The 11,724-nt window shown below is 47.4% G+C and overlaps 4 protein-coding genes; 2 read left to right on the top strand and 2 right to left on the bottom strand.

The window, feature by feature from the left end:
- Positions 1-83: 83 nt before the first annotated feature.
- On the top strand, positions 84-3,395 carry FFUJ_02324 (uncharacterized protein; the record flags this gene model as incomplete). XM_023574041.1 has 9 exons in its annotated part: positions 84-482; positions 532-581; positions 627-870; positions 926-1,099; positions 1,151-1,335; positions 1,386-1,528; positions 1,587-1,694; positions 1,741-2,341; positions 2,462-3,395. 9 exons carry the CDS (start codon positions 84-86, stop codon positions 3,393-3,395), a joined length of 2,838 nt encoding a protein of 945 aa, XP_023427466.1.
- A 466-nt stretch (positions 3,396-3,861) lies between these two features.
- On the bottom strand, positions 3,862-5,371 carry FFUJ_02323 (uncharacterized protein; the record flags this gene model as incomplete). XM_023574039.1 has 2 exons in its annotated part: positions 3,862-4,739; positions 4,786-5,371. 2 exons carry the CDS (start codon positions 5,369-5,371, stop codon positions 3,862-3,864), a joined length of 1,464 nt encoding a protein of 487 aa, XP_023427465.1.
- A 396-nt stretch (positions 5,372-5,767) lies between these two features.
- Positions 5,768-8,989, bottom strand: FFUJ_02322 (uncharacterized protein; the record flags this gene model as incomplete). XM_023574038.1 has 2 exons in its annotated part: positions 5,768-8,736; positions 8,809-8,989. The coding sequence occupies 2 exons, from the start codon at positions 8,987-8,989 to the stop codon at positions 5,768-5,770; spliced, it is 3,150 nt and encodes a 1,049-aa protein (XP_023427464.1).
- A 1,321-nt stretch (positions 8,990-10,310) lies between these two features.
- FFUJ_02321 (uncharacterized protein) lies at positions 10,311-11,458 on the top strand (the record flags this gene model as incomplete). XM_023574037.1 has 2 exons in its annotated part: positions 10,311-10,335; positions 10,380-11,458. 2 exons carry the CDS (start codon positions 10,311-10,313, stop codon positions 11,456-11,458), a joined length of 1,104 nt encoding a protein of 367 aa, XP_023427463.1.
- Between the last annotated feature and the right edge of the window lie 266 nt (positions 11,459-11,724).

The raw sequence follows: 11,724 nt of genomic DNA, 5'->3' as shown, positions 1-11,724 counted from the left end.
TTGCCTAACAAGACAGAACGACCCCCCCCCCCCCCCCCCCCCCCACCGATCGATTCTGAGTCGCACTGGGGTGCTGTGGCGCCATGTCTTTCGGCTTCGGCGTTGGTGACTTCATTGCCGTTGGGGAGCTATGCTGGAAGATCTACACCCGAGTATACAAGGCGTCACGCGATGCACCAGAGGAGCTTCGGGCTTTAATCCAAGAACTGGGAAATCTTTCAAACACAGTGAAATTGCTCAATGTGGAATTGAGAGATCACGAAGAGTGGTTAAAGCGGGCGAGAGAGAGACGACTCGAATACATCTGCAAAGTCATGAGTCAAGCCAATGAGACGCTTCAGAAAATGGATCGACTTGCAGACAAATATGCGGAACTCGGCACGGGAGATGGTTTGGAGGGTTCCAAGCGTTCAGTTCGAATCTATTGGAACCGAGTCAAGTACGCATTGGAGGTGTCTAGCATCAACGAGCTTCGTGCGAAGGTTTGGATCCCCGCACAACCAAATGAAATTAAGCCTTAACGTTCTCTAGTTCATGTCTCACAATTTCCACTTAACACTTCTTCTGCAAGGTGCTCAAAAGTTGGTCTATTCTTGCTCTTTCTAAAATACCCACTAACGAGTAAGTTCATCTTTGGAACGGATTGAGAAACAACAATCAAAAACGGACATGAAGCTGGACGAGCTTCGGAACCTCATGATAGGCGACCGCAGTTCGCGCGAGAATCCTCTTCTGAACGGTCCGTTAGAGGAGGAAGTTCGAGCAGAGCTTAGCGCAGCATTCTTGCGAAGTGCAGAGACTGGTAATAGGCCTTGGGCCTCTATTGGGATAGACGACTGGCTACAAGCCGGTAAATGGTGGTTGTTAAAGGTACCAGGCAAATCAGTCATCACGCATTTCGCTGTCTAACCTTTGATCTAAACAGGCTCGTTCACAGATGAATCATCTAGCTCAGGGGTTGGCAGTTGAAGCTGAGGCCTATATCAACCTTTTCAAGGCATGTTGGATACTGATCGATATTGTCTCTATACATCCACAACGCATGCACTTAGGTGCATCTAACGACAGACGAAATGAAGACATCCGAAAACTCAGTCAGGTAAGAAGGTTTGATCTTTTTCAATTCCGGTGCTTAGACTGACCATCTCAGACCGCAAGAAAAAGCTTGGAAAGCTTCCCTCGTTTCGATTTTCAACTCCACGATATCGAGGGCTATACCATGAATATATGGCTTCAAGAAGCAACCTCGGGCATAATTGCCTCTCGCTATCAGCCCAACTTAATTGGCAGTAATCATAGTTGGCAAACCTCAAACGGAGAAATCTTGTTTCAGTGGTAGGAGAGAATAACGCGATTGGCATATTCGTATCTGATCAGATTCATAGTTTCGTGGAGATTTGTAACACGACCAAGAGCACCAAAAACCTCCCTGACGAATGTTTTCTTACGATAGAGGTACCTCATGAAGGCATTTTTCTCAACTTCACTCTCCAAAACTTCGCCGGCCAAATCGTCTCTGAGCTACAGGGTAAGTATCACAGGTTCCTAGGAGAGTTAAAAATGGAAGCTTACATTCTTTTCTTTAGTTAAGCCTGCTGATGAGTATTTTGACTTTCAATCACTTTATTTCGAGCCATGGGTAGAGTTTGAGGGTTCAGAAAAGAAAAGCCTAGTCCGACTCCTGAATGACCAAGGTAGGTCGTTCCCTACCATTACTACTCAATTACTAACTTTTGTTAGACTCCAATGCCTTGGAGGCAATTCTTTGGGGGTTCCGGCTATTTGGTTCAGCATTTCACCCCATATCATTGAGCGTATCGATGGTTCATTCTGTTTCTGTGTTAGCCAATTGGCCGAGTCGAAATTGGCGCTCTCTGCTGCTTCCAGGCTATGACATTGGCTGCACATCCCAATCCGATTCGCCTACGTTACTTTTAAGGACAATCATTCTCGATCTAGCGGAGAAAGGCTGCGAGAAAAACATCTCAGGCTCGAAGTTTCTCGCTCAAGATCTGAGCGTCGAATTACCACCGGGTTACCGCGATTGGAAGGTTATCTGCTGGCACTGTGAGAAATTCGAGGACATCAAGCCGCTATTCAAAAAGTTCCATGTTCGAAATGATGTACACCACTACTTGATTCAGACCGCATTTCTTCGACTTAACCGTAGTCTTTTGAGCCAGTTGGCGTGTTACATGAACTACGGAGATGCATGGCGCCCTGATGATGTACTCATTATGGTCGAGGCTGCCCTGAGCTCAGAGGATGCTGGATATCTTCTATGGGTCTTGGACAATGTTGCTTCTAGTGTGATTTCTCGGCATCGGATTGCTATCCTCCGGTTAGTCTACAACAGCAGAGGCCTCAACCACATTGAAACCATGCTACAAAGATTCAATCCCCGCCCAGCAGACATCGTAGCAGCCATCTCCTAGTATCTAGTCTCTAACGACGAACAAAGTTTTGAAGGCTTCTTACAACTGATCGAAGACTGTGGCGGCTCTTTCAGCAGTAGGGCAGCTGAAGATGTGGATTTCACGGATTTCTATCCCACTTTTGTGTCCGGTTGCAGTCACTTGATAGAGCGCAAATGTTCCAACTCTCTGAGCCTCTATCTCAGTTCCTTTGAGAGACTTGGCATTAATTTCCATGGTGTCCGAGGCCATGAAACCACCGATTCCTCTCAATTGGCGATTCTTCCGGCACTAGTCTCTCCAGATCCATCATTTCTTCGCATTCTACTGGAACGAGATGTCGCAGTGGTAGATATGGAACCTTTCGTTGTGGAGTACAACTCATGGAATGTGGCGAAGTGTCCACCGCGGCTAGAGTTGAGGGAGTTAGTTCAATATCCTTCCTTATCAATGCCACATTGGCCCCTCTACTGCGCAGTTATGCTTGTTTGCGATACGGAATTCCTTCACCTACTGTGTCAACATGGGGCATCGTTGCAACAAAAGCGCGAGGGTACGCAAGATCAGAAGACTGAGACACAAGGGATAACTCATCACCTTTCAAGCCTATCAAGTGTGTCAGATGCTCGACTGGAGTACATGGAGGCCCTCATGATTTGCCATGTACTTATTTGTGTCGGCACCCTGGGTAGGCACTTCCCTTCAAGACCTGCGAACTATTTCAGAGCAGTCGATGAGATGACGGACTATGAAGAGACTTGGAGTTGTATGGAGCGCCTTTTGTATCGCGATAGCTTCTTCTCTGACTGTTTATGTCCATGTGGCTATGCCTTTCAAGGTGACTGGAAAAGGCGGCCTGACACACGCTCAAAGATGATGTCTAGATACTCTGAGTTCCCACAACATTATTCTAAACACCTTCGGACACAGGCAACCTGGGACACATGGCGTCGCGATGCCTTAGAGATTCTGAACATGTAAACTTGGGTGGATTCAATTCTCAGATCCGATGCAAGACGATGCAGGTAAAGGGTAACCTTTGAAACTGTCAGCTGTTGGTAATTGCAGTATAGAAGAACTAAAATAGACCTATAAAGCTTCATTCGTATGTAAAACAGAGGAAGAGTAAGGATTGACGGCTTGACGTTACCTAATTCAGGTACTACCACTTCTGTTCAGAACCTCCAAGCAACTTGAGCTCATGTACGAGAACAAAACGTTAGCTCTAGACCAGATATGGAATGCTACACGAGAGGACTTAGATGTAATAGTCAGGGTTTGTGTTGAGGGGACTAATATCGAGTCTATACCATCTCAAGAGGCTTTTCAGAGCAAACAATAATGACAAAGGCCCCCGAAAACTTCGGATGTATATTCATCCTTAACATGAACTTTAAACTACGAAAAGCGTCCTTGTGACCACCTTTTTGTACATGGGCGGGGCATCTTAAACTGGTTCCCCAAGAATCCTCATTCCATGGTTTCTGGCTCGTGCCTTGTACGACTCCGCAGCCATCGCAATCTTACCATAAGGAAGTGCTGACAGTAAGAGTACAACAGCGAGCACCGGCAAAGCAGTAGCGAAATAGACCCAGAACAGATCATGACCAGGGGAATAGCCATCAGACATACTAAAAAGACTTGAAACCCATGCCAAGGGAACAAACACGAGTGCCAAGAACGTCAGACGTTTTGTGTTTATAGCTTCCAAAATTGACCGTCGGGAGTCAAGCAGCTGAACGAGCGACGTCGCCACCATAACCATCTGCTCGAGAGATTGACTGTAGTCGTGGAGTTGGTCGCGAAGTGCGTTTATGTCTTTGAGGACACCACTCCATACCTCCATGTCATCCTCGCGCTGGATATGGGAGCTGATGACTTCTCCAAGAATGTTTAACTTTTGGTGGCTGCTCTTGCTGCGCCTTCTCCATCTCTGCAGGTCAACCAAGACCTCATCATGCATCCGACCTGTCTTGACTTGGTCGGAGTACTCATAGTACTTCGAGCAACGGCTGGTCAGGTACGTGTAGATATTCCACTCCGATAAGGTGATATAGATTGGGTAGTATCCAATGCCGAGGATACTTGGGGATTTGAGATCTAGTCCTGGCGGTGGACTCGCCCGCAGGTAGTGTACGATGTTTTCCATCATGGAAGTCTTATCCCAAGTCTCACTAGAGGGTGATTTTCGGAAAGATGAAAAACTTTCCGGTGCTCTGAAGTCTTCGAAACCGCCATGCGAAACACTTGCTTGGTATTTTGAGGTTCGACCACCGTCAACCGATTGGATAACGGACGTGACAGGTGGGTCAACGAGGAAGAGACCTACTTGTGTTAAGAAATCGATGGCAATTTGAAAATAATTACTCACAGATACGTATATCTCCAAAGGTCCTTATGATGAAAGAGCAGCAAGTTTGGGACAAGGCCAACCGTCCACCTGGCAAAGTGACCAGCCGACGGACATTTCGTGGCACATTGGACTCAGTCTTGAGGGCATATGGAACATGCTTCAACTCTTCGTCAGTTCCCTCAAGTGCTATTACCTTCTGACAGTGGAGATGAATATGATCTCTTGTTGCTATAACAGACGGCAGAGTCGCAAGCGAGGGCGGCGGTGATGATTCTTCTGGGTTCTCAAAACCCACGTGGATATAATCGGCGAAGAACAACGGGTCAATGTCCAGCTTCTCGCCAAGGAGGATGATGATACCAGGTGAGATACTCTCAACAAAGACAAATCTCGTTGATCCTGCTGGTGCGGTCTTTACAAGCTTGGAAAGCTCATTCTCTGGCACATCAATACGCTCGGGTTCCGAGGCGGTAGTGGTATAATCGAGATATGTAATCTTACTTTTACCCAAACACTCATGTTGCAAGTAGTCTGAGAGGCGAGAAATACATGGGTTCGCTCGAGCACGAGACTCGACGAAGTTTTGATAAGATGGGGAAAGCATGGAGACAAATTATCGACAGGCTGTTGGAGGAATCGAAAATCATAGCAATAACTCTTGTGATGGCCATTTGAAAACGGACGATAACGGGGCCATGGCTGATTTTATGCGCGATGATTAGTTCTACCAAATCCAGCTTTTTCAACCATCTGACACTGACACTGCCTTGGAAATTCTTAGGGCGGAGTTATTACATGTTGCACATTTATGTCCCTGTGACCTGGCTTGGATGCTGGTTTCTGCACTTTATAGCGGGGTAAGATCAACGCTCCGCGCCTCGATTTTGAACGGGGAGCCAATGGACAGTCTGTCAGAAGACCCGAGGACGGAGGCTATGCTTATAATAGTGCAATTCGTCTTTTCAAATAATAGTAATACCTCATAATGACAATCTCATCTTCACACACCAAAGTGAACATAAGGAGCCCACTGCAGCTGCTCGCCAACTTCAGGTTCCTCCTCTACACTCACGATATCCCTTCCATTCTCATCCTTACAATCCTTCTTGTCTTCAACACCGTCACCACTATCATCCTTTGACACTGGATCTCGTCTTGCCGCAGAAAGTTTCCCCTGTTTCTGCTCCTTGACCCATTTGTCTCTCAGCTCCCTGGAAGCCTGATGCAATCCCCAACTCACACTCTCATCACTAAACCCCAAGTCCCCCATGGTCTCATATGTAGTCCTAGCTATATCCACGCAGCATTGATCACTAACCTTCCACAGTGTGCCGATGACATGACGAAAGCCAGCTAGTTGGTATGCGCTGATCAGATGGATACTCTTATCGACCAGGTTATGACGCTTCATCTGTCCGGTGCCACAGGCAGAGAGATATGCGAGGAACGGTACTTGCTCGCGAAGATTCATTTGCTGTAAGTCAGCGACGCGGAATGGGTCGTCTTTCCAGTCTCTTAAACGTAAATGACTGTTAGAGGGGTCATCTTCATCGGTGTAGCCGTGACCTGCGAAGTGAAATACAGTGCAATCCAACAGACACTTGGACACCTCTTCTTTGCATTGTATGGGTTGAATGGTCTCTAGGCCAGCTGATTTACATAGCTTCTGGATAATGTCTATCTCCTTGGTGGCATACGGTAACGATCCGCTTTCTGGAGTATTCTGCATTCCGACAAGCAAAGCTCGCGGTATAGCCTTGCTAGAGAACGATGTTGAAAGGTCTTTCTGGCGACCGCGCATGATGGCCCTGATGGATGAGGAGTAAGAAGAGACTACTCTATCAAGGACAGTCTCAGATGACTCTTTTGGATGATATCCTGCCGCATGCAGCGGGAAAAGAGTCAACAAGGCTGTAGGAATCCACCAGACATGCGGCCATGCACCCTCCCCAGGAGATTGAGAATAGCCAAGAGCATCCAATACTGGCTGGGTGATATTGTGCCACATCCATTCTAGAACTTCTGAGCTAGCAAAGTCGCCCTTGCGAGCAAATTGGTAGAGGTCGTTTGTAATATTGGGAAGAACCAAAGATCGTATTTGATGTTTCTCAATGATGAGCGCATCGCATCGAGCACGGCTCACATTGATGACGACGATTGGGCCATACTTCGCAGCATCAAGTATTTCTGCCTCTGTCGGAGCAGTCCAAAGGTCTTCAAACCCAGGTAATTTTCGGATCTCAACGATCAACTCCTCTAGCTCTTTTGCTAGGTCATAGCGCTTGTTTAGTCCTGAAATGTGGCTCTGAAATGAATTACCCATGTCGACTAAGGCTGGAGTGCTCGACCCCTTCAGCTCATCGCGAAGGTGCATATACGCCTCAGCTTGTTCCGCCGACAGCTGATCCAACTGCAAAGGGGCCAGTAGCATCTCCTCACTGTACTTTGCAAGCACACCACGCCCGAGTTCAAGTACTTGCAGCGCTTCAAAGACCGACCTATCTGCTTGTAAAGCTGCTGCTGCGGCACTGCACGTCATACCAGCTCTCGAGCCCGCAGCATGTTGTTTATCTGAAGTCTCATGTGATCTAGTGATCAACTGAGGTAGAAGACCCGTGATGACTTGCGCAGCCTGGTAGGCTTTTTGTTTATCCGGACAGCTCTGTAATAGAGCGGAACCGGCCCTTACACGGCTTATCGCAGGGGCATTTTTGTTTTGCAGCGCCTCGAGAAAACAGTCCGAAGCCTTTTCGAGATTTGAGCTTTCCTTTGCACTATCTCTGAGACGGTAGCCCAAACTAGTGAGCATTTCTGCGCGGTACTGATGACCTTCTGGGACTTCGTCGAGCGCTTCTTTTTGTAGTCGTGTACACTCATCGAGTATTGCTTGGTCTTTTGTCATGCCGTACTTAATAACAAGCATAGCCTGTAGGTTGTTCTTGAAGGACCAGGTAGGGCGATTACCCACTGTAATAGCAATCGCCTTTCTCTCCAGTTGTATCGACTCTTCCAAATCCTTCCAGAGACGAGGGTCCGTTCGAGATATTGACGATCTGAGATTTAGTTGCATTGCCAGTCTGTCGAGGTATATCTCTTTGTAGGGGTGATTATCAGACTTTGCATCTGCAGCCTCTCTGGATAGCTCAATCGCTCTGTCAAGGTCCTGTATCGTCTCTTTTCTCAGATATCTGTTGCTGAAGAGATCCGCGAGGGTGGAAAGAATTTGGGGGCGTTTTGAGTGGTGGCTCGGAAGCATCTCAAGAGCCATCTCAGTCATACGAATAGCTTCCTCAAGATCTGCCAATAAGCCCATCTTGTCGTACTTTCGATTCAAGCCATCTGCGACCGAGTCGAGATACAGCGCCTTCGTAGGCCCATTCGGCGTCAGGTCCGCTGCTCTACTTGCGGCGTTGATAGCATCCTGCAAGTCGTTCAAGTCCCACGACCTGCCAAACTTTTCTAATAGATGAGTTGAGAGATTATTTAGCCACTTTGCCTGATCTGGATGGCCTTCTGGCGTCAGTGTGATGGCCTCTTTTGCCAATTCGACCGCTTCGTCGTAGTTGATTGTGTTGCCAATGGCCTCGGCCTTGAGATCTAGTTTCGCTGACAAATTGTTCAAAAAGAGAGCTCGCATTGTTGCATCTGATACTGAAGCAGCTGCGCGTCTGCTTAAGCTGATTGCTTCTTCTAAATCTTCCAAAGAACCTGTAATCAAGTGCCTGTTGCTAAGGTGATTTCCAAGATTGTTCAACCACTTGGGTAGCTCCGGGTCATCGCTTGCCGTTACAGAAACGGCCTGCTTTACCAGGACAATACCATCTTCCAAATCCTTTAGATCCCCGGTGACAGAGAACCTGGTCTTCAACGATGCGGCCAGATTACTCATGTATCTGGCGTTGCCTGAAGCCGTCAATTCGACCGCCTTTTGGGACATCTTAATGGCATCGTCAAGATCTGGATTGTCTTCTGTCACCATGAATCTATCTTGAAGCCGGTAACTGAGGTTGTTGGAACACTATGCCAATTCGGCGTCGTCACCTGTTATCGCATCGATAGCTTGCTTAGTCAAAAGAATAGATGTATCGAGATCCACAAGGATGCCAGTGCTAACATATCTATCGTTGAGAAGGTTGCTAAGCTCTGTTAAACATTTGACATTTGTTGGATTGGCGCGGATTGCTATCTTCGAATTTTCGATGGCCTCGTCAGTATCAGCCATTATGTCAACTAGAATGTCTCAGATCCTTTCTGGCTTGTTGGTTAGAGCTTAGTGGACTTGTTTAGAGAAATATTTAGTTCAGCTCAAGGATCTTGGGATGAACAAACACCATCACTCATCTGGCTTTGGGCATCATCGACAGTCAGTGAGATGAATGGCGCAACGTCAGCTTTCCGATATCCGAGAAATTGCGCTAGCCAACGATGCTAAAACACTGCAGCACTGACTGAAGCAAGATCGAGGGGGCTTTAATCCAGTTATAGTCTTCCTTGGCGTGTTTATACTGTATAGCTTTTGGTTGATGCCTTGTTTCCGTTTTTTTTTTTGAGGGCGTATTCCGACTTGACGGCCTTGCGCTTTGGAAGCGGGGTAGAAGGTCTAGACTGCGCGCCTCACTCTGCTACGCCCAGTAGATAGATAGATATAAGCAATCCTATATCAGGAAGGATTTGTACTTAGATATAGAAATTATAGTGAACTGTTGGAGGAACATCATAAAACCCTAGACCAGAGAGATCTTAATGTCTCCAGCATTGCACTACCTAACTACTACTACAGGCAGCAAAATATATCAAACATTACGCACTCGACATGATTTGTCTATTGCGAGTTAGTAAATGCATGATGAGTCTTCTCTCTGGTCTTCGCAGCATATTCATTGATGCAAGTAGGGCCAGCGACGCAAAACACTCGGCAGTCTTGGGTAAAAAGTGCAAAAGGAGACACATTGGTTTGACTATTCCGATCGAATCTCCTCTCTAAGACTGATAAACTTCCACAGCTTCTCAACGATTTCTGTTTCTTTGCTTACTATATAGCAATATAGTTTTTGTAATGCAATGCTTACCCTCAAGGTTTTCGTCGTGGCGAATGCGAAATATACTTCTACTAACCATCCGTCGTATGTATGTAACGAGGTACTGCTTTACAAGAAATGATAGGGACTACAGCGGCCTGGCTAGGATTCATCAGGGACAGAAAGCCTTGGAGGAAGGGGAATCTCGTTTGAGCTGGCTGACACTGCGAAAGATGTTACAGCAACTGTCAAACGTCCTGCAAAGTCGAGCTTGTTGCTTGGTGTGTGAGCTTTCTTTTATTCCCCTCCCACTTATGAATTTTCTCCAATGAAACTGGCCAACAGTGTCAAGACATAACCTAAAGTGTCAGTATCGCTTCAGAGCAACTGCTCTACCCGCCTCGGCACGTCCTTCAAGCAGCTTCTCTCAACAACATCAACACATCTTATCACTCAACGTATTCAAGCAAAAGAATCTGCAGCACTCATCGCCCTCACCACCGAATCATTTCTCTGATCTTCGACATGTCGGAACCCTCAGTCCGCCCTCGTAGGTTCTTGGCCATCGCTCATTTTCACCGCTAACAAGTTCAGCCGAATACCAGGCTGGTAGGGTCATACAATTGCAGATACTCGAAGGCAGCAGCGGCTCATGGGCCATGTCGGAAAGGGACATCTCTGTAGTCGTTGAGCGAGTTATCACAGAGACTATGGCCCCGGTCATGCAAGTCCGCTTCCACGATCGCCTTGCCATTCTCAAGGTCTACGAACGTCGCTACGGGACAGACCTTCGTGACTACAGGGACGAGCATATTCCCTGCACCGCTCAAGTCGAAACTGCTTACTTGTCATTTCTAAAGACAGGTGCCATGGACGCCTTCCTCAAAGAGATGGATCATAACGAAGCCACGTCGGAATTTCCACGTACCCTAGCGGAGATTCGGGAGGGGTCCAACGGCATCGTGAGATTTGAAGCGGCGCTCTGGAGGATCACTGATCAGCATTTCAGAACCGAGGCTGAGGTCTACGATCGCTCGAAAGACCTCCAAGGTGTTTTGATCCCAGAACTTTATGGGTTAGTGCGCATCGTCGCTCCAGGGGCTACTTCAGCGTCCTCAAAACAAGACTACCAAACTATCTACGGTATCTTTCTCCAACACGTCCCAGGTGTCAATCTTTATGAGCTTATTATGGAGGAAGTTCGGCCTACAACGCAGCAAGATTGGACATGTCTCATTCAGCGAGCTATTGACGCGGCGTATGAGATTAACAAGCGCGGTATTATCCTAGACGACAGCTCACCTCGCAATATTGTCGTGGAACCCTCAACATTCCAGCCCTTCCTCGTCGACTTTGCGCAGTGCTTTTTCAAAGATAAATTAATTCAGAAACGGGTTGACTCGGACGCTGATGCAGAAGAAGGGAAAGATTGGGATGGCGACGCCAAATTCTGCGAGACGGCAATAATCTTCAATAACTCTAGCGCAATTGGAGTGCCCATGGTGAGAAGACTGAACAAGTCCTGTGGGTTCACAGTGGAGGTTAGGTATCCCAAAGAAGGTCAACTCCTCTGCGATATCAAGCGCCGGCCAAAGCCAGAGGCCAAGATGAGCGAGTCACTCCAACACGTCGAGGGCAGCCCGGAACCAGGGATTAGATCTCCCAAGATATGAGCCGCTCCACGACACGACAGCTGCAGCCACGCAGCAGCTCTGAAGGGTTCAAGATGCGATTGCGACCTGTCAGAAACCGGACTGGGCTTGTGAGCGGGATACATACGGACGACAGCAAACGTCAAAGACAGACAGGATACAAGAGAGTCAAGAACCAGATAATTGAAAATAAACCGGAAGACGAGATAATCTTCGGCTGCTTTTACCAACAGGTGAAATTCATCTTTGACCATTGAATGTAATATCATGGACGGCGGCTGAATTGT

This window comes from Fusarium fujikuroi, chromosome FFUJ_chr03, assembly GCF_900079805.1.
Source record: "Fusarium fujikuroi IMI 58289 draft genome, chromosome FFUJ_chr03".
NCBI classification, from domain to species: domain Eukaryota; kingdom Fungi; phylum Ascomycota; class Sordariomycetes; order Hypocreales; family Nectriaceae; genus Fusarium; species Fusarium fujikuroi.
Note: the sequence above shows the minus strand (reverse complement) of the source record. Positions and strands in the feature narration are given on the sequence as shown.